Source organism: Marmota marmota, unplaced genomic scaffold (genome assembly GCF_001458135.2).
Source record: "Marmota marmota marmota unplaced genomic scaffold, marMar, whole genome shotgun sequence".
NCBI classification, from domain to species: Eukaryota; Metazoa; Chordata; class Mammalia; order Rodentia; family Sciuridae; genus Marmota; species Marmota marmota.
The window spans coordinates 14,782,278-14,803,112 of record NW_025999960.1 but is presented as its reverse complement, the minus strand read 5'-3'; the positions used below and the strand labels follow the sequence as shown (position 1 = coordinate 14,803,112).

At 39.0% G+C, this 20,835-nt stretch overlaps 1 protein-coding gene across 3 annotated transcripts in view; it reads right to left on the bottom strand.

Annotated features, from left to right (window-relative positions):
• The window catches only part of Tex49 (testis expressed 49), a 27,593-nt gene extending 6,786 nt beyond the window's left edge, over positions 1-20,807 (bottom strand). Inside the window, exons 1-5 of one of the 3 annotated variants that reach the window (XM_048802624.1) lie at positions 20,698-20,807; positions 19,066-19,114; positions 17,686-17,792; positions 16,525-16,723; positions 570-649 (exon numbers count right to left, since the gene is read on the bottom strand). In XM_048802624.1, the coding sequence (XP_048658581.1) occupies positions 570-649; positions 16,525-16,603 (159 nt within the window). In that variant the 5' untranslated portion in view covers positions 16,604-16,723; positions 17,686-17,792; positions 19,066-19,114; positions 20,698-20,807. Of the gene's footprint in view, positions 1-569; positions 650-16,524; positions 17,168-17,685; positions 17,793-19,065; positions 19,115-20,697 lie in introns of those variants that run through there. The other 2 variants (XM_048802625.1, XM_048802626.1) reach the window with 2 other exon arrangements.
• Between the last annotated feature and the right edge of the window lie 28 nt (positions 20,808-20,835).

The window sequence follows — 20,835 nt, the reverse complement described above, 5'->3', positions numbered from 1 at the left end:
GGGTAAGATCCAATTGCAATGGTACCAACCTAACGGGTAAGGACCATATGTACTATTGGACAACCTAAGGCAGGCACGGTCCCTAAGCCACATGCTTGTTGTTTAAACAGAGAGGGGGAGATGTTGAGAGCCACAGCCGAAGGGGCCCCAGCAAACTTCCAGCTGCCAGCAAACTTCCAGCTGCCGGCTGATGATTGGCTCACAGCGGCCCCAGCAACATCTAGCTGATTGGCTCCTCGGCCCCAGCAACATCTAGCTGATTGGCTCCTCTGCGGTGATGATCATTGGGCTGTTTCCCTGCCCTTTCAGACCACGGAGCTGCTCATTGGGGGACTTTTTTGGCTCCGCCCACGTGACCCAGCCAATCGGCCTCAAGAGCAGGAGGATTGTGGGAGGTGGAGAGAAGCTTGTGTGGGAGAGAGAGGCTTGTGGAAAGCCGGTGGTGGCAGTTGAGGCTCTGAGGATTTTTCCTGAGAGGCTGTTTTGTTTGGCGTGTGTGGTTCTAAAAATAAAGTTAGTTTCTTTTGACAAGTGGCTTCTGATTGTGCCCAGCCAGACTGCGGCATCATGTGACTATTCTGGTGCAGGAAATAACTCCCATCTTCTGAGATAATGGGGGGAAGCCTAGTGGACACTGATTCCCTCTGGTCTGAAACAAGAACAAATTCATTCAATGAGTACCTGGCAAATGTGGCTATTTGGTTCTGTGATTCCGTAGTCTCCATATCAACTAGGTACATGGCAGGGATCTCTCCTAACCACTCACACCAAATTCTCTTTTTTTTTAATATTTATTTTTTTTCTTATAGGTGGACACATATCTTTATTTTATTTTATTTTTATGTGGTGCTGAGGATCAACCCAGGGCCTAATGCATGCTAGGTGAGCACTCTACCTCTGAGCCACAATCCCAGCCCCTCACACCAAATTCTCAAGATCTCAGGAGTCAAATCACCATGACTGTGACAGAGGGGAAGAGTGATCACAAGAATTCCCTCACTGCTGTCTTGCTTCTCTGAACTCGGAATATTGGATAAATATTTAGGGTTAATACTGGGGAAGATGGATCCTTATCTGGATAGATACTCCTTTCCTGGGATTGACATGTTTATAGAATTGCAAATGGCCTAAAATGGGAAGTTATGTTTGATCTAAGTCTTAGTCCATAAGTAGGAGTCCCTGAGCCACAGTAGAACCAGAAAGAACATTTTAGGGAGCAGGATGGCAAATGCATTAGAAGCTTTATAGAGGCAGCAGAGAACTTTTGTTGGTTTAGTTCCTGGATTGCTGGGTGAAGTGGAAAGGGACAAGGGATGGGACTCGTAAGGTAGTGTAGTGATTACCTAACATTCATTATGCTTGGGAAGCATCTCTTATGAAACAAAACCTGTATCTCACTTTAGAGGCTGAGAAAACCAGATCTTTCTCACTCAGGCTCTTTCACAGCAAGGACGTAGACAAAAACTTTTGGCTAGTCTAATTAAATACATCTGATCCAGATTTTGAATCAAACATGAGGTTGGAAGGGAGATGTGGCTAGATAAAGTTTATTATTATTTTTCCTAGTGATGGGCATTGGGAGAAGTGTCACTAAATCTTGTTTCTCAACAGCAGTATAGCAGTATCCAGGACTCTGTGTCCTTGGTGTCAGCAGTGCCCACTGAATGTAGGTAATGTCTCTGCCAAACCACGTCTGTGGCATGATTCTGAGCATTGTTATTGGTTATTCCACATCAAGCTTGGTTCTCCATTCCCCCTGCAGCTTTTATATGCTTCCCAGTGTTCTTTTTTTAAAATATTGTGTCCATCTACAATTAAAAAAATAAATATTAAAATAAATAAAGATATTGTGTCCATATACAATTAAAAAAATAAATATCTTTATTTGTCTTATTTTTATGTGGTGCTGAGGTTCGAACCTAGAGTCTTAGACATGCTAGGCGAGCACTCCACCCCTGAGCCACAACCCTAGCACCCCCCCAAGTGTTCTTTTATAATGTATTCATGGGCTGGGGTTGTCGCTAAGTGGTACAGCATTTGCTTTGCACATGTGAGGTACTGGGTTTGATCCTCAGTACCACATAAAAAATAGATGAATAAAGTTATAACGTCCATCTATAACTAAAATATTTTAAAAATAGAATACATTCATGTTCTACTTAAATAGGCTAGATTCAGCTTGCATTTCAGAATCTTGAACAAGAATGGATGGATTTGAGAAAATTTAGGATGCAGAAGAATATGACTTAGGGAGTGAGAAAAAGGGAAGTATTCAGGGTAGCTTCCTCCAAGATTTCTGTCTCCTGGCCATTACATCCATTCTGTCATCCAAGGGGAAAAAGGTGCTAGGCCCCTTGCTGTCTTTCGTCCAGCTAGTGTCTGATGTAGAGTAGAATCCAGCTCTACATCTGATGTTTTCAATGCCTTGTTCTGTTGACATCAAGTAGTGGCTTTGTCCCACCCTCTCAGATTTTTATATTTCTTGTTTTTTGATGTTTGTCAGGAACTAGATGTGGTCCAGTATTTGCCATTCTCTCTGAAAATGGTTGAGGATTGCTGACTCATCTCTGGTGAAGTGTAGGGATGCTACTTTTGTAGGGATGTTCCTGATTTTCTCTTAGCTTGGCCCCACTCATTCATCATCTCTGATCCTTCTCTCTCCGTTTTTCCCTCAAATCAAAATCTCCTCTAACATTATGTATTTGAAATAATTATAATAGGGTGGGATACAGTTTGAACCCCCTCCCTGTATATCTGAGGACCTAAAAGAGGTGGCAGTATTAAAGCCTTGTTTAGAGTATAGAGTTTTGGAAGCTTAGACTGAACCAGAGGGGTGATTTGTATTTCATCACAGGTTATTGTAATGAGGGACCATTTCCTAGAAGCAGTGACATTTGAGTTTGTCATTTGAATTTAGGATCCCAGAAGTGTGACTTCTAGATTAAGGCTTGGGACACAGTGGTGATAATATCCAACACACATTAATTGCTATTGTCTAGGAGTTGGATTGCTGTACGCAGAGTAATACCACACTGAGTAGAAATTCATGCAAGGTTAGCTTGAGAGAAAATGTTAATGATATTGTACATAAAAATGACTCTTCTCTAGGAAGTCATATCAAATATTGGACATTAATCCCTTGAAGTTGGCTGGAACATTAAGATGTACTGAAATCAGCTGAAGTGTGTTTGGAGGGCTATCTTGCACTTACTGTCTTCCCTGATGCAAGGAAATTATCAATGTTTTGGGATGAAGTGAAGAGGAGCCCAGGAAAGCATATATCCAGGGAACGAGACCAATCCCCAGAGCATGTTTTCCATATGGGGGCAGTTCTTTTGCCTCCACATTCAAAAATACCTTTCTCACAGTGGTGTACTTGTTCAGAATTCTGAACACAGGGGAAGTAGATGGGCCATGAGACAGCAACGGAACTTAGTGCTGGTTGCAGACTGCTGATTAAAGTGGATTGCATGGATTTTCTAGAGATAATAACAATAAAAGTAGCCAATACTTGATAAACGTGTTTAACACAACTCTGTAAGGTAAGACCTACTATTATTTTATAGAGGGGAGACAGAGGCACAGAGAATTTTAGAAATTTTCCCAAGGTCATAAAACTAGCTTGTGGTAGAGACACAAGTTAACCCAAGAAGCTTGGGTCTGGAGCCCACACTCTTACTCCTAGACTGCACTGCCCCTTGAAGTAACCTCATCAGGACTTTCAGGAAGGACCAAGGAGGACTTAAGATTAATAGAAGCAGCCCTGTGATGAGCTCCTTTCACACAGCTCATTAGAGACCCTGTGAAGGGTGTCTGTTCACCTGGAGTAGCCTTGAGTTGAGTAGGAGATATGATAAAATTGCCTTGATATGGAGGCAGAACCCTGCCTCTCTGAATTCTACCAAATGTGGAACTTCATTTCCTATGGCCAGTCTCAGGATAGCAGAGTACTGGATCTTGGTGAATCACTCTACCAGTGCATTGGACCAGTCCTAGTAGGGAAGACTGGTGGGGAAAGGCTGAGCTCCTGTGGAAAAAGTGTCCTGTCTGCTGCTTACAGACATGGTTGCCTGCTTGGAGCCCACTCCCTAGGCTTCAGCAAAGCGTGGCTATGACTAGCAAGAGTGCCTCCTTCTAGTTTCATGTGGATAGGGTATGGTGGTCTGTAGCAGTTACGAGACAATGTGGGTTATTTCCAAGATACATTTCTATAACTTTGATAGCAGAGGGGCTCAGGCTGTGACCAGTTCATTCTTGGGTGAATATTGTGCTATTCATGCTCCTGTTTGAAAAGCCAGACCTACAGTGCCCTCTGCTGGAATATAAGAGTAGCACTTCCAGTCATCTCTTGACCTGTAGGTCACCAAGCAAGGAGCTCAGAGAGGCCAGGAGGCCTAGGAGATTGAGCAGAAGACATTCCAACCAGGATTGGGAAAGCAACTGTTGCATCCTATGACAGGATTCAGAAAATAAGAACATAAGAGAGTTAGTTGTATTCAGCTTTTTACCAGTCTTGAGATTAACCTTTCATTGAAGAAATTAATTTGAAACTAGAAGTGAGAGCAACTCTGAAGACATGTTAGTAAATTCCTCTGGGAAGGGGAATAAGGACAAGCAATGGAGGAAACTGGATTGAGGCCCTTTGGATGTGCAGAACTTGGAGGTCTGTGTGTCTGTGGTTAGAAGCCAGTCACTAGAGTCTATCAGGGAGAGGTAATTTGTTTCAAGAAAGAACAAGCATAATTTCTCTCTACCACCCACCCCCATCCATTGGCCTCTGAGAACTCCATTCAGTGGGCAATGTCCTGACTTCCTGTACTTGTGAGATCCAACTTGACCTAGGGTCTTCAGATAATAAGGCAAGGAAGTCATCCCAGCAAAGGGCCAGATTAGAGGCAGTTTATTTGAAAATTGGTCTTGACCAAGACACTTTTGGACCAAGAGGAGTGTGTAGGTATGAAGCTAAGAGTGATAGGAGAACAGGGCTCAAAGCAGGAGGTGAAACAGATTTAGCAAAGGAAGGGGCATAAATATAAAGGCTTGCTCACCCAGGCAAACTTACATACTCAAGAGACCAGGGCATAAGATTCTGAATGAATTCTGGAAGCTAAGCTGAGCCTGTAGAACAACTCTGATTATGATTAGGAAGGGTGAGTCTGGGAGGGATAGGAATGGTTGGTGGATGAGAGTTCTAGTCATTGGTCAGAGGTGCTCTTCTGTGGGTAGTTGTAGTTGATCAGGCTCTTTCAGGGACTATATGAAATATCCTTTGAAACTAGCAATTTTTACTCCTCAATAAATAAATACATTAAACAAAGGTCCATCAACAACTAAAAAAAGTATTTAAAAAACCCTAAAACACAGTTTAGTAACAGTTAACAGTGTTTCCTGTTTTCCAGCTGGGAACAGGGTGCACACAGGTAATTCCGGCAACTCGGGAGGCTGAGGCAGGATTGCAAGTTTGAGGCCAGCCTCAGCAACTTAGTGAGGCTGTGAGCAACTCAGTGAGGCCTTGCCTCAAAATAAAAAAAATAAAAATGACTGGGGATGTAGCTCAGTGGTAAAGAGCCTCTGGGTTCAATCCCCAGTACTAAAATAATAACGACAACAACAACAACAAAGAAAAAACAACCCAAAATCTGTTTTCCAGGCATCCAGTCTTGGCAGTAGACAAAGATAATCAAGTCATAGGAAAGGAACATATTCCATATATAAATAGTTAACTTTCATATGATTTATGACTTTTCCTCCAATCATCTGTTATACACCTTTATGTGCTAGGTATTAGGTATATTGCATACATTATTTAATTTCCATAATACAAGGTAAACATTATGACCTCTACTTACAAGTAAGGAAAGGCACTGGGAATTTGCTTAGCTCCCTCAAACTGAATAATTTTGGGTACCTGATAAAACTGTGTTTCTGAAGTTGAGGAAAGACTAAAACATGCTCTTCATACAATATTTTCCTCTTTGGTTTTTCAATTTTGGCTAAGGAAGAAAAGAAAGAAATGAGGTGGGACTAGCAGGATTTTTATTACATATGTTGACTCACCTCTGTGATTTTGCATTATGACTATAATAAGGGAAGCCTGAGTGGGCCCTTTTGAGTTGAATGTTAATACACTTACACCTACTAGAAGAAAGAACAACCTATCTTTCAAAGAAAAATTGTGAATGACCTAAAAGTATATCATGATAGTGTTAGGAATGCAAAGAGTGAATAATAATAGGTTTTTTAATAGTTACAGTAAAAGGCCTAGCTGAGGAGCCAGGTAAGAATGTGGCTGATTTGAGCATAGAGAACAGATGGAAATGCTAGAGCAGGTAGACAAGAGTCAAGTTGCTTGAAAGAATGCACAGTAATCCCCCTTATCGGAGGGACACATGTTCCAAGACTCCCAGTGGGTTCCTGAAACCATGGATATTACCCAAACCTGGATATCTTATGTTTTTTCCTGTACAGACGTACCTATTATAAAGTTTTCATTTATAAATTAGGCACGGATGGTCAGGCGTGGTAGTGCACAACTGTAATCTCAGCTTGGGAGGCGAGTTTAAAGCCAACCTCAGCAATTTAGCAAAGCGCTAAGCAATTCAGTGAGACCCTATCTCTAATAAAATTCAAAATAGGGCTGAGGATGTGGCTTGGTAGTTGAGTGCCCCAGAGTTCAACCCCCAATACCCCCTCCAAAAGGCACAGTTATAGATTAACAATAATTAAGTAAAATTAAGTACGCTAATAAAATTTATGTGGATGTGTTTTGTCTCTCAAAATCTTATTACAGTACTTACCCTTCTATGATGATGTGAGAAAATATAGTGCCTATACCATGAGATGAAGTTAGGTGAATGATGTAGGCATTGGGATGAAATCTTGGGCTACTACATTAAGAGTTACTTGAACACCAGCACTGTGATAGTGGTTTTGAAAACCAAGATGACCAATGAGTGACTAATGGGTGAGTAGCATATACAGCATAGATACACTGGACAAAGGGACAATTTATGTACCATGCAGGACAATGCAAGATTTTATCATTATACTCAAAATCACAATTGGGGTTGGGGATATAGCTCAGTTGGTAGTGATTGCCTTACATGCCCAAGGCCCTGGGTTCAACCCCCAGCACCACACACACACACACACACACACACACACAAAAGTGCATAATTTAAAACATAAGAATGTTTGTTTCTGGAATTTTTCATTTCATATTTTTGGACTGTGATTGATGACAGGTATCTGAAACAGCAGAAAGTCAAACTGTGGATAAAGGGGGAAATTAAGAAGATGAGTTTGGCTAGAAAATAACTGAAGATTAAGGAATCATTCTGGAGACAAGGGTGGCTTAAAAATGGTTTGGCTTGTGGAAACTAAGGGTAAGTAGTCAAGGCACTATGGGTTCCCTGAATTAATGCATATAGAAATTGAAATGAGAAAAAGTGGGGTAAACAAAATGGATATAGGCTTGTTAGAAATAAAAAAGAATGCTATATTTTATTTATAATCTCCCTGCTCCCCTTGTGAATTTCCCAAACTAGTTCTGAGGCACTAGAAAGGTATGATGCACGTCCCCTACTACAGGTTCACCGGCTTAAACCCCTCTCAGCTGACCATTTATTTCAAGCAACTTTAGCAGCACCAGGATTCAGAACCATCTGAGTTCTGTTGTACATTTCTGTTGTTATGTTAAATAAGATGAGAAATAAAATTTTATATGTTAGCAATACATTTAAGTTACGGGTGACTGGATACTGGCAGTTTTAATGGAGTGATGGGGGCAAGAACCTGGCTGGAATGAGCTCAAGAGAGAATGGCAGAACAAAGTACAGCAAGAACAGACAACTCCTTTGGAGAATTTGCTCTGTGGAGATGGGAATCAGGGAAGCAGGAAAGATGGTGCTTGAAGAGGATAATAAGGCAAGGAAGTCATCCCAGCAAAGGGCCAGATTAGAGGCAGTTTATTTGAAAATTGGTCTTGATCAAGACACTTTTGGACCAAGAGGAGTGTGTAGGTATAAAGCTAAGAGTGATAGGAGAACAGGGCTCAAAGCATGTATGTGTACAGACAGAAATGATCAGAGGTGGTAAAATTAATGTGAGAGTGAGTAGGTGTCCTTGAGTAGTCAAAAAGAGATGGAGGGGCTGGGGCTGTACCTCAGTGGTAGAGGGCTTGGCCCTCACATATGAGGCACTGGGTTTAATCCTCAGCACCAAGTAAAAATAAATACATACATAAATATATAGTGTCCATCTACAACTAAATAAAAAATATATTAAAAAAAAGAGATGGAATCTGGTGCACAAGTGAAGGGTTTATCTTAATAGGTGTGTGGACCATTCATTATAATAAAAAAGATACAGGCACATATGTGGGTAGACAGACAGATGTGGTTTGTGAGAGCTTTTAGAAATTATCTTTCAATAGCTTTTATTTTCCCCTGTGAAATAGAAAGTAAGTCATGGACTGGGGATGTGACTCAGTGGTAAAGTGTTTTGTCTAGCATGTGTGAAGCCATAGGTTCAATCCCCAGCACAGAAAATAAAAAAGGAAATGTAGTGTGATTTCTGGGCAGCCATGAAGGCCTATTCGACTTTATGATCATAATCAGATCAAAACTGGAAAGATAATCAGCACAGGTGTTTTTCTCTAGGCTGTTAGTATAAAATTATCATTCCAGTTTTGTTATAATTGGGGTTAGGAGTGGGGAGAGGAAGGTGGTGAAAGGAATGGGTGCAACAGATTGAAGGGACTGTATGGTCAAGGGAGGTCCCCCTGATTCACAGGGGAAGTCTAGATTTGTGCCTTACTTAGGAGTTTCTTATATATTCTGAATATTATTGAATACATGAATTATACATGTGAATATGTAGGATATGTGTTTGGTACTACATTGAATAAAAGTTGGGAAAGTGGGCATCCTCATTCCCCATTTCAATATGATGTTGAATAATTATATATGGCTTTTGTTATGTTGAAGAACATTCTTTCCATATATAATTTGTTCAGTGTTTTTATTATGAAGTGATGTTGAATTTGATCAAATGACTGTGGGAGACCAACCTCGCACATGACTGAGTTAACTCCCCTGCTGGGCAATGTGCTGGGCACCCATGCTGCTAGACTGCCCTGCTCTTCTAGGGTTTGAGCGACTGTGTCTTCTCACGTGTCTTCCTATAGCCCCATGGGTGGAGCTATGCTCACCTGTTCCTTTGTAATATAATCCCTTGCCCTGTTTAGGATAGAATCTTCCAAGGATGTGCCTTGTGTGTGTCTCCTTCTCTTACTGTGCTTTTGGGTGTGGCCTACCCAGATGTCAGTCAACCTGCTGACAGTGGACATCATGAAGATAGACTCAGCCCCCTGAAACCTGGCCCCTTGCCTCCTTTGAATAGCTTCTCCTCAATAAAAGGGGTCAGCGCGTATCTCGATCTCTCTCTTCCTGTGGACCCTTAAGGTCAGAGGAGCGGTCATAGCGATCCCAAAGAAAAAGGTATTTGTGTCTCTTGTGAGGTTATTTTACGCAGCCCAGTTAGCCCTGTTTACCTGGAGTGACCCCTGAGCCTTTTAGTCGCGAACAGAAACCCCGGCAAATGACTTTTCTATATCATTTGAGATAATCATATGGTGTTTGTCTTTTACTCTGTTGATGTAAATATGTTAAATTTGTTGATTGATATATTTTGAAACATCCTTGTACCTCCAGGATGTGATAATGGTATATAATCTTCTTGATTTGCTTTGCTAGTGTTCTGTTGAGAATTTTTGCATCTGTGTTCATCAGACACATTGGTCATCCTTTTTTTCTTTCTTTGGTACCAGGGATTGAACTCAGGGGCACTGGCCTACTGAGCTACATCCCTGGCCCTATTTTGTATTTTATTTAGAGACAGGGTCTCACTGAGTTACTTAGCACCTCACTTTTTGCTGAGGCTAGCTTTGAACTTGCGATCCTCCTGTCCTAGCCTCCCGAGCCACTTGGATTACAGGCATGCACCATCATACCCAGCCATTATCCTTTCTTTTTAATTTGAGATTGGGTCTTGCTATGTTGCCCTCAAACTCCAGGGCCCCTTTTGCCTTAGTTTCCTGAGCCAGCCACCAGACCCAGCTTTGGTCATGCTTTTATTCTTTTTTTTCTCTTTTTTTTTGGTGGTATTAAGGATTGAACCCAGGGTCACTTTACCATTGAGCTACATCCCCAGCCCTTTTGATTTTTTATTTTGAGACAACATGTCTCTAAGTTCCCCATGCTGGTCTGGAACTTGTAATCCTCTTTCCTCAACCTCCTCAGTACCTCGGAGGCACTTTAATTCTTAATTTACAAAGTGTTTTTTAAAAAATATCAATTGTCTTTTCATTTCATGGGCATGTGTGTGTGTATTTAATTTGACATATAGGTGTAATGTATTATATATTAATATATTATCTAATATTAAATTATCACCGTATTCCTGAAATAAGCCTGACTTGATTTTAAGTGTTATTTTTAATATATTCTTGAGTTTTATCTGCTAGTGTGATTTGTTAATTTATATTTACTTTGGTCTATGGCTTCTTTTGTACTATATTCTTATTATATTTATTATTTTATCAGTTTTGTTTTGATATGGTAAAATTAATAAATTATTCACACTGTTTTCTGTGCCTTTTAAAATGGAATTATCTGTTTTTTAAAAATTTTTCCATCAAAATTACCTGGGTCCAGAGTCTTTTTTTATGTTTTTTTTTTAACAAGTTTAATTTTCTTTCATTATTATTATTATTATTATTATTTTGGTCTTGGGGATTGAACTCAGGGGCACTCGACCACTGAGCCACATCTTCAGCCCAATTTTGTATTTTATTTAGAGATAGGATCTCACTGAGTTGCTCAGAGCCTTGTTAAATTGCTAAGGCTGGCTTTGAACTTGCAATCCTCCTGCCTCTGCCTCCTGAGCCGCTGGGATTACAGGTGTGTGCCGCACGCCTGGCTCATTAAACCTGGCTTAAAGGTTTAAACTTCTTTATTTTAAATCTTTCTTATAATACAAACATATAAATTTTAAACTTTATTTTATTTTTTTAAGTTTTTATTTATTTATCTTTTAGTCATACATGACTAAACTTTATTTTATTAATTTATTTTTATGTGGTGCTAAGGATTGAATCCAGTGCCTCATACATGCTAGGCAAGCGCTCCACCACTGAGCCACAAACCCAACCCTAAATTTTTTTTTTTTTTTTTGATACTGAGGATGGAATCCAGGGGTTCTCTACCACTGAGCCACATCCCCAGCCCTTTTTATTTTTATTTTGAGACACCAAAGCTGGCCTGCAACTGATCTCCTGTCTTAGCCTCCTGAGTTTCTGGGATTACAGGTTTGAACCACTGCACCTGGCAAGTATTTTGTTTTGAGGAAATCCAATTTATCTATTTTTCCTTCTATCACTTGTGTTTTTAGTGTCATATCTAAAAAACCATTGCCTAAAATTTCAAAATTTACTTCTATATTTTATTCTAAGAGTTTTAAAGTTTCAGTTTTACATTTATATCTAATATCCATTTTGAGTTAATTTTAGTACATAGTGTGATATGGAGGTATAATTTCACTCTTTTGCATGGTAATATTCAGTTTTTTCAGAACCATTTGTTGAAAAGGCTATTCATCACTGAAGTGTTGGCATGCTCATTGAAAGTCAATTGACCATAAAGTGTAGGGTTTACTTCCGGATTCTAAACTCTATTCTATTGATCTATGTTAATCCTTATGACAGTTCCCTACTGTCTTGATTACTTTAGCTTTGTAGAATATTTTAAATTAAGAAGTGTCTTTGCTCAAGATTGCCTTGTCTATTCTGGGTCCATCTGAATTTTGGGACAGCTTGTCAATATATTTGGGTGATATTTTACCACAAGGAATTCTGAAAATCTGAACTGTCTGGAAAGGGATTTGACATTTTTTCCTCTCCTGTCCCTCATATTGGATTTGGTAGCCTCCAACCTGGTTAAGGGCAAGGTCATTTAAGTTGTCTCCTAGTTTTTTTTTTTTTTCTCTTCCTCTCTCCTTTTTTTTTTTTTTTGGTACTGGGGATTCAATGCAGGAACACTTTACCTCTGAGCTACATCCACAGCCCTTTATTTTTTATTTTGAGACAGGGTTTTGCTAAGTTACCTAAGGCCTATTTAAGTTGCTAAGGCTGGCCTTGAACTTCAATCTTTCTGCCTCAGCCTTTAGAGTCACTGGGGTTGCAGGCATGCGCCACCACACTTGGCAAGAAATCCTAGTTTCTTGAAGTATTTCAGAACATTAAATATGAACAGCTCAAAATTATATGCAGTAGAAATTCTCCTAAGAATGCATCATTTATTAGGATTGCCAGATTAATTTATGGTCTCCATTTCCTCTGAAAACATTTTAAAGATACCTGTAATACTCCCTTTGTAGCTGAGAGCTATATCTAGAATACCTGCATTCTTCTGCTCCCACAGTTGAACTTCAAGCTTATCAAGAGTCTGTTGTGACCCCCTTCCAAAAAAACCCAATTTACTCAGGTTAACTTTGTGATTGTCATTTTAAATTTAGTGAAATATTATTTAAACTAATAAAAAATGTAAAAAAAAAAGAGCAGGTGTTTCTACAAAAACCAAATTGAATGTTCTAGAAAAGTTCAATGAAGGGGCTGGGGTTGTGGCTCAGTGGTAGAGCGCTCGCCTAGCATGTGCGAGACCCTAGGTTCGATCCTCAGCACCACATAAAAATAAAGTAAAGGTATTGTGTCCAACTACAACTAAAACATAAATATATTAAAAAATTTCAATTAAGGTAGGTCACTTAAAACATTGCTGTAGCCAGGAACGGTGACAATGCTTGGGAGGCTGAGACAGGAGGATTCGAATTTCGAGGCCAGCCTTGGCAACATAGTGAGACTCTGTCTCAAAATAAAAAATAAAAAGAAGTGGTAGAGTGCCATTGGGTTCTATCCTCCAAACCCCTCCCACACAGCCCAAAACACACAAACACAACACAACCAAACAAAACAAAACAAAAACCACATTCCTGTAAATTTTGAGTTGAAGTCTACTACAGGGGCTGGGGATGTGGCTGAAGCGGTAGCGCGCTCGCCTGACATGCGTGTGGCCCAGGTTTGATCCTCAGCACCACATACAAACAAAGATGTTGTGTCCGCTGAAAACTAAAATAAATACATAAATAATATTAAAATTCTCTCTCTCTCTCTTTAAAAAAAAAAGTCTACTACAATTAGAAAAATCACCATTTTACCACTATCATAGAAATAATTAATTCACACAGAACCATTAATGGATACTAAAACTAGTGGGTGAAAGTATGATGAATAATAGGATATTTACATTTTTTCAAAGTATCAGAAATTATTAATTACAAAAGTAAAATGGTAACTCAACAGTGGAGAAAACTGGCAAATCACTTTAAGTGGTCAAAGTTAACATCATCAGTAATGGGCTAAAAATAACACAATAAGCCCTTATATGGTGTACTGAGCACACAATGTCACTTATTCCTGCAAAAATGCTTAAACCAGATCTAATCATGCGAAACATCAGACAAACCAAAATTAAGGAATATTCCACAAAATGTCTCGTCTGTGCTATTACAAAAATGTCAGTGTCATGAAACAACGAGAAACTGTTCCAGATTAAAGGAGACTGAAGAGACAAGCTCACTAAATTCAACAATTTATCAACACATGAACCTTTCCTACATCATGGAAGGAAAAAATGTGCTCTAAATGATATTAACAGAACAATTGGCAAAAATTGGAATATGGACTATCTAGTTAGATAATATTGTATCTATGTTAAGATTTGCTGAATTGAAACCTGTACTGTGTATAAGTTGTTGTTCTTAGGAAATCAAGCAGAAATATTTAGTAGTAAAGGGTTATGAGCAACTTATTCTCAATTAGCTGAGAAAGATATTAGATAAATAGATAAGAGACAAGACAAAGAAAGTGGCTTGTGTGGGTATGTGTATGTGTGTGCATGTGTATGTGGTGCTGGGGACTGAACTTGGGTCATGCATGTGCTAGACAAGTGTTCCAACACTGAACTACATCCCAGACTCAAGAGTGGAAAAATATTACTAATTGGCTAATTTGCTTAAAAGGTGTAGGGAATCTCCTTATATTAGCCTTACATCACAACTTTTCTATAATTTTGACATTATATCATTAAAAAATTCTGAAAAATGGTGGACTGACCATATGAGATTTTTCCTTTCCATTTCAAATTTACTAAAATGACATCATATCCTCCTCCTCCTCCTCCTGATGGCATTAACCTTCAAGGATGATATAAAAAGATCCTGTCACAAAATAAAAAATAAAAAGGCTAGGGATGCAGCTTAGTGGAAAAGCACCCTGGGTTCAATTCCAAGTTTAAATTAAAAAAAGATAAAAATAAATCTAAACCAGTCAGGACTCATAAATATGCCTCTTACATATGTAGTAAATAGTTGTTTATCATTAAATACTTGAATCAATAAAAGTATTGATAATTAGAAATTATCAAGTGAAAATCTTCTGTCCTTTTATTTTTTTCAGTACTAGGGATTGAACTCATGGGTACTCTACCCTGAGCTACATCTCCAGACCTTTTTACTTTTTAATTTTGAGAGAGGGTTTTGCTAAGTTGCTGAGGTTGGCCTTGAACTTGTGATCATTTTGCATCAGCCTCCTGTGTAGCTGGGATTACAGCTGTGTGCCACCGTGCCTAACCCTCTGGAAGGGAAATAAGCAGGGAGTAGGAATAGCAAATTTGATGTACTGTCCCTTTAACTTCACATTCTATGTAGGCCACCAATTTGACCAAGGCTCCTGTCTCTGATGCTCCAACAACAGAATGAAAAAACTTGAGTAAGCAGGTGATATCAGGATACTTCCCTATCATCTTATAGAGGACTTTATAAAGTGAAGTCTTCCTCTCTGCCTCACCTACAAAGAAATTAATTCAAAGGCCCAGACTTCAGTGAGCTTTTATGTTTTTGTTTTGGATGCTAGGGATTGAACCCAGGGCCTTGCACATGCTAGGCAAGTGTTGTACCACCAAGCAACACCCTCAGCCCTTACCAGTGTTTAAGTGATTTACAGGGTAGGAAAATCCCAGTTTGTTTATGGTGATGCAGGCCCATCTAGTAAAAGTAGTAGGGTTACAGCAGCCAGGAGAGGGTGGAGCAAGGGAAATTGGTCTGTTTCCCAAAGGGGAGTGTTTGATTTCTGAGCGAGGTCCAGAAGAGCACCTCTTTATTTGAAAACAGCCCCATGGTGTAATGCTGGGACCCATAAGAAATGGGGGCAAGAAGAGTGGAAAGGGTTGGAATAGGGTTATTAAGGGATTTCTAGGGTCCATCACTGGGATCTTTGTATAAATCTTACCTGGAAGGTGAATAGTAGAATAGAACTTTGGTGGAATTAGAAAGAGGTCAGAGAGTGCCTATTGGAGGACTGTTTAATATATAGATTGTCCTTTATAATCTTTGTGCTTTTATACTTTCCTGATCACCTCTTCTCCTACCCAGTACAGCTTTTGCTTAGCATCCATCTACACTTATTTTCATTCACATGGTCCCATTCTACCTGGAAGATCCTTTTCCTCAGTTTCTGTGCTTTTGGACAATTCATCATTTAAGACCTAAATAAATTCTCATATCTCCTGCAAAATCTCCCCTAACTTCCTATTTTTATAGTCATTCAAAATAATTTATTCATTCACCCCATAAATATTTATTAAACCTCTATTATGTATGAGGAACAGCTAGGCATTGTGAGTACAATACAGATCTAATATTTACTAAGTTCAACATTCCCCTATAAAGTTAAAATGCTTAGCATGGTTAACAGCATCTTCAATTATCTGGCCTATAACTAGTTTTCAAGGTCTGCCTCCTAGCACCTCTCCATTTTACCCTTCATCTGTATCTAAGTGCTTGGAATTCACTTAATATGGTTCTCTAGGTCTCTGTTCTTCTGTCTGTACTATATTCCCTTCTTGTTTACTTGAGGAACTTTAGTCATCCTTTTAACACTCAGTTTAGAAGCATTTCCTCTGTGACGTCTTCTTTAAAGGATCCCCATATTCTTATTCCAAACCCAATAGTATAAGGCACTTCCTCCTTTGCAGTCGCATAAGTCCATATTTAATCATATATTATTTTTTGTTTGCATACTTATCTTCCTAATTAGATAGTAGAAGCCTTCTTTATTCATCTTTTAACCCTGGTCAGCAACATAAAGCCTGGCACACAACTGTGTGCTTAATATATGTTGGCTAAATGAGCAAATGAATGAATAAGAATACATTTATTTGATATTAAATGACAGAAAAATGAAGGTAATGGATGTCCTTGCTCCAAAATTTTAATTAGGGCAAGTGTTGACCTTGTTGATAGGATAAATCTCTAACTAAAGGTAGGAAAGGAAGTAGCTACAAACTGACCAGTGGAAGTGGCTAGGAAAACAAGTGGCCCTTCTAACCCTCTATTCTACATTACCCTTACTTGTTTCTTCAGTTATGTCTCTTTTTTTGTTCTGAAAGGGATGTTGATATCCCAATAGATATAAGTTGAAGAAGGCCATCTTGGTTCCTCCTTGTCCTCTTCTGGAATGTCCAGCCTGGAGCACTGTTTGGTAACCATAGCAATGTCCTGAAGAATTATTGTAATTGACACTTCCTTTGTCTAATCAGGCACAGAATTCCTGGGTTCACAGTAGAGTTGGAGGAAAATGGAAGAACCAAAGAGTCAATATCCTTTTCTTTGTCCTAGTCTCATACTGTAAGCCTCAGAAAGCAGTGAATAGAAAGAACAATAACTTGGGTTCAAATGTTAGTTTTGTCATACTCTAAGTGTCTGCCTTTGTATAGATTAATCAAGCCTCAGTTTTTAATTTTAAAAAATGGCAATGATGATATCAGTTATAAAAATGAAATAATATATACAAACTCCTTACCACAAGGTTCAGCATGTAATAGAAACTTAACAGAGTATTTAAATCTAAATATGATATTTCCAATGAATCTTTATTTTATCAGTGGTGTGTCAGCTGATGCTGACTTTCAAGAGCTTGTCAAATTTTCATTAATTTTGCAAGTTTTTTAAAAATGTCATTATTAAAAAATTGAATGATCTAAACTTAAAATTTAATGTTATATTAAAAAGTAAAGGTAGCAAATATTAAAAACTTATCATTTTCTAATTGTTTTACTATTATCTATAATCATGAGTTTATTTACTTTTATTGTATCTATATATTCTGCTTTTTTTTTTCATACTTTATTCTCTTTGTTTTTCAGCTTAGGAAGTTTCTATTGACATATTTTCAAGCCAACTGATTCTTTCTGTGTCATCTCCAGTCTATTGATGAATCCACCAAAGACATTGTTTTCTGTTGATTTCTAGCCTTTTCTTTTCTTTCTTTATCCTTTTCCTTTTATTTTATTTTATTTATTATTTTTTTTTGCAGTACTGGGAATTGAATCTACGACTGTTCTATATCCTGAGTCCTTTTGTTTTATTTTTGAGACAGGGTTTTGCTAAATTGCCCAGGTTGGTTTTGAACTTGCCATCCTCATGCATGTCTTCTAACAACTGGTATTACAGGTGTGTGTCACCATGCCCAGCTTGATTCTTAGTTTTCATGTCTCTGCTAACATTACCCACCTGTTCTTGTGTGTTGTCCACTTTTTCCATTAGGGTCTTTAACATATTAATCATAGTTATTTTAAATTCTCAGTCGGATAATTCCAAAATTTCTGCCATATGTGTGTCTAGTTGTAAGGAAAATATGAAGTGAAACAGGAAGGTTATAGGAGACTGCAGTTGGGTAATTCCTTTTTCCCACATTAGATAGGATCTGGTAAAAACCCAAGTTTCTGTTAAAATTTTTTTCTTGAGAAGCATATCTTTGTTAAGAACAGGATGCCATACTGCAAAATGACTACTTTCCCCTCTCCCTACTGGAAGCATGAAGGGATTTTTTTCTTCAGTCTTCAGTGAGACTCCAGGTAAAATGTATAAAAACATGAGTGACCACTTAAGGATGGGCCCCCAAGAGTTTTTTTTTTTTTTTAAAATCTCTCAAGCTAGTCTGTGTTTAGCTGCCAGCAATTAGTCAATTATGCTATAAGTATTCCTATGAGTTACTGGTTCCCATAGTAATTTTTGCTCTTAGTAGTCATGACTTTCTGTTCTAACTTTTTTTCTGATTTCATCTGTTTTTCCATCTTGGGGGATGAGGTTTGTACTATAAAACCTTAATTCTCTAATGAGTCAAGAAGGATTGTTAAATTTGTCTTTTTTCTTGTGAGGATGGACCCGATCACTTTTATTTATTTTTTTCAGTTACTGGGGATTGAACCCAGGGCCCAATATATGTCAGGCAAGTGCTCTACCACTGAGCTCCATCCCCAGTCTGGGAGTGATGATTTCTAAGCTCTTTCCATATCAAGACAAGAAACTAGAAAGCCTAAACTATTGAATTGGTCTTGAGGAATTACTGTGTGATGATGCATACACCTCTCTTCAATTTCATTTTCAGGGATGCTGCATACTGATAGATTGAAATCAGCCATGGTGGGAGAATATACACCACAGAAATTGACAATGTTAGATAAAGCTGGACTTATTCATTTCGTTGACGGTCTAGACTTAAGAAACCTGAGAAAGGGCTGGGGTTGTGGCTCAGCAGTAGAGCATTCGCCTAGCATGCGTGAGGCCCTGGGTTCGATCCTCAGCACCACATAAAAACAAACAAACAAATAAATAAAACAAAGGTATTGTGTCCAACTACAACTAAATATTTTTAAAAAAGAAAGTTGAGAAAATGTTAATAATGTATATTAAAAGTGTATCATATCTATAGCTATTACACTGTCCAATAGCAACATTGAAACTCTTCCAGTGTTCAAAAATTATATAATTCAGCAAAGATGTTCCTCAAGTCGCTGGCAAATTAATGAAGTTCCTATACAAGTCTCATTTTCATTTCCATCTTATTCACGCAAATGGAAATAGCAGTGAATAGTCCAAAACTATACTCACTTGTTAAATGGAACTGCAGGTTGACTTGTGATTCAAGAGCTTGGCAAAACTGAAAGCATTTTGTGAGATTCAGTTGGTTATAGGAAATTTATAATAAAGATTATACATTTTATGTTAAGTTGCATACTATGTATCCTTTGTATTAGTTAAAAAATTTTTTTGGCGGTGGGGGATACTGGGGATTGAACTCAGGGGCACTCAACTACTGACCCACTTCTCCAGCCCTATTTTGTATTTTAGTTAGAGACAGGGTCTCACTGAGTTGCTTAGCACCTCGCTTTTGCTGAGGGCGGCTTTGAACTCGAGATCCTCCTGTCTCAGTGTCCCAAGCCTCTGGGATTACACGTGTGCGCCACTGCCCCTGGCATATATTAGTAAATTTTTAAAAGAAGAAAAGAGAAATTCCTCTGGTTTAAGATTTTTATCAATTGTCCTTTAAGAGCAATGTATGGAATCCTCAGTACCACCATTAGCTAACATTATTTAGAGAATCAATATGCACTAAACACCTCCTATATGCCTGACCCACATCCTGTTGGTGTTTTTTGAAGAAACCGAGGTGACATTCCAGATCACGAGCTAGGTGAAAGAATAGCTGGGATTTTTGAAGATATTACACTAAGTAAAAAAAGCCAGTCACAAAAAAGACAAATCTGTATGATTCCACTTATATGAAGCATCCAAGTAGTTAGAGTCAAAAAGAATGAAGAATGCTAGTTGCCAGAGGCTGATAGGAAAGCAATGGGGAGCTGTGCAAGGGAGTTTCAGTTTTTTTTTTGGTATTGGGGATTGAACCCAGGGGTGCTTAACCCCTGAGCCACATTCCCAGCACTTTTTTTTTTAAATATATTTTTATTAGAGACAGGGTCTCACTGAGTTGCTAAGTGCCGTGCTAAATTGCTGAGACTGGCTTTGAACTCCTGATCCTCCTGTCTAACTAAGCCTCCCGAGCTGCTTGGCAATTTGTTTTGCAAGATGAAAAAGTAGTTCTAGAGAGCTATTGCATGAAAGTGTGAATACAAATGAAGCTACTAAACTATACATTTACAAATAGTTGTACGAAAGATGGTAGGGATGGAGGAAAAGCTGGGATTGAATCCAAGTTTATAAAAAACTCATTCTTTTGGTAGTTATCACTACTTTTTTTTTTTTTTGTCGTACTGAGGATTCCATTCAGGGACTCGAGGATGTTAGCAAGGTGTTCGAACGCTGACATACACCCTCAGCCCTTTTTGAGGCAGGGTTTCACTCAATTGCCCGTCCTGGCCTCGAACTTGCCATTCTGCCTCAGCTTCCAGAGTAGCTAGGATTACAGGACTGCGCCACCGTGCCCAGAGTGTTTGCTATATGGTTTCATCTTATTGGTTCGAGATACTATAGGGCCACTATTACTTTTTTCATTTTTCTGACCTATTTTCTCTACCAAGCCCTCCATCTGCCATATTTCATATCGTCACGTTCGCCCAGAGGGAAGTTCTGGGCGTGGGGAGAGCGGCAGCAATGCTGCGGGAGAGCCTATGCCTCTCAGAGCCGAACTGTTGCCTGGCAGCTCAGCCCAGGCCGCGAAGGCTCAACCACGTTCTCGCGGGGAGAGACGTGGTTTTCACACGAGAATTTATAATTCCACCCTACCTCCGTAGCGTCACGTGATTCGCGCCTGCGTCTTCGCCTTACGGTCTCTCCTGGTATCCGACTGGCTGTTAACTTGGCTACAGTGTGTCGCGAGGTCCATTCCGGAAGTAGACGCTTTGACTTTCGCTTCCTTAGCGG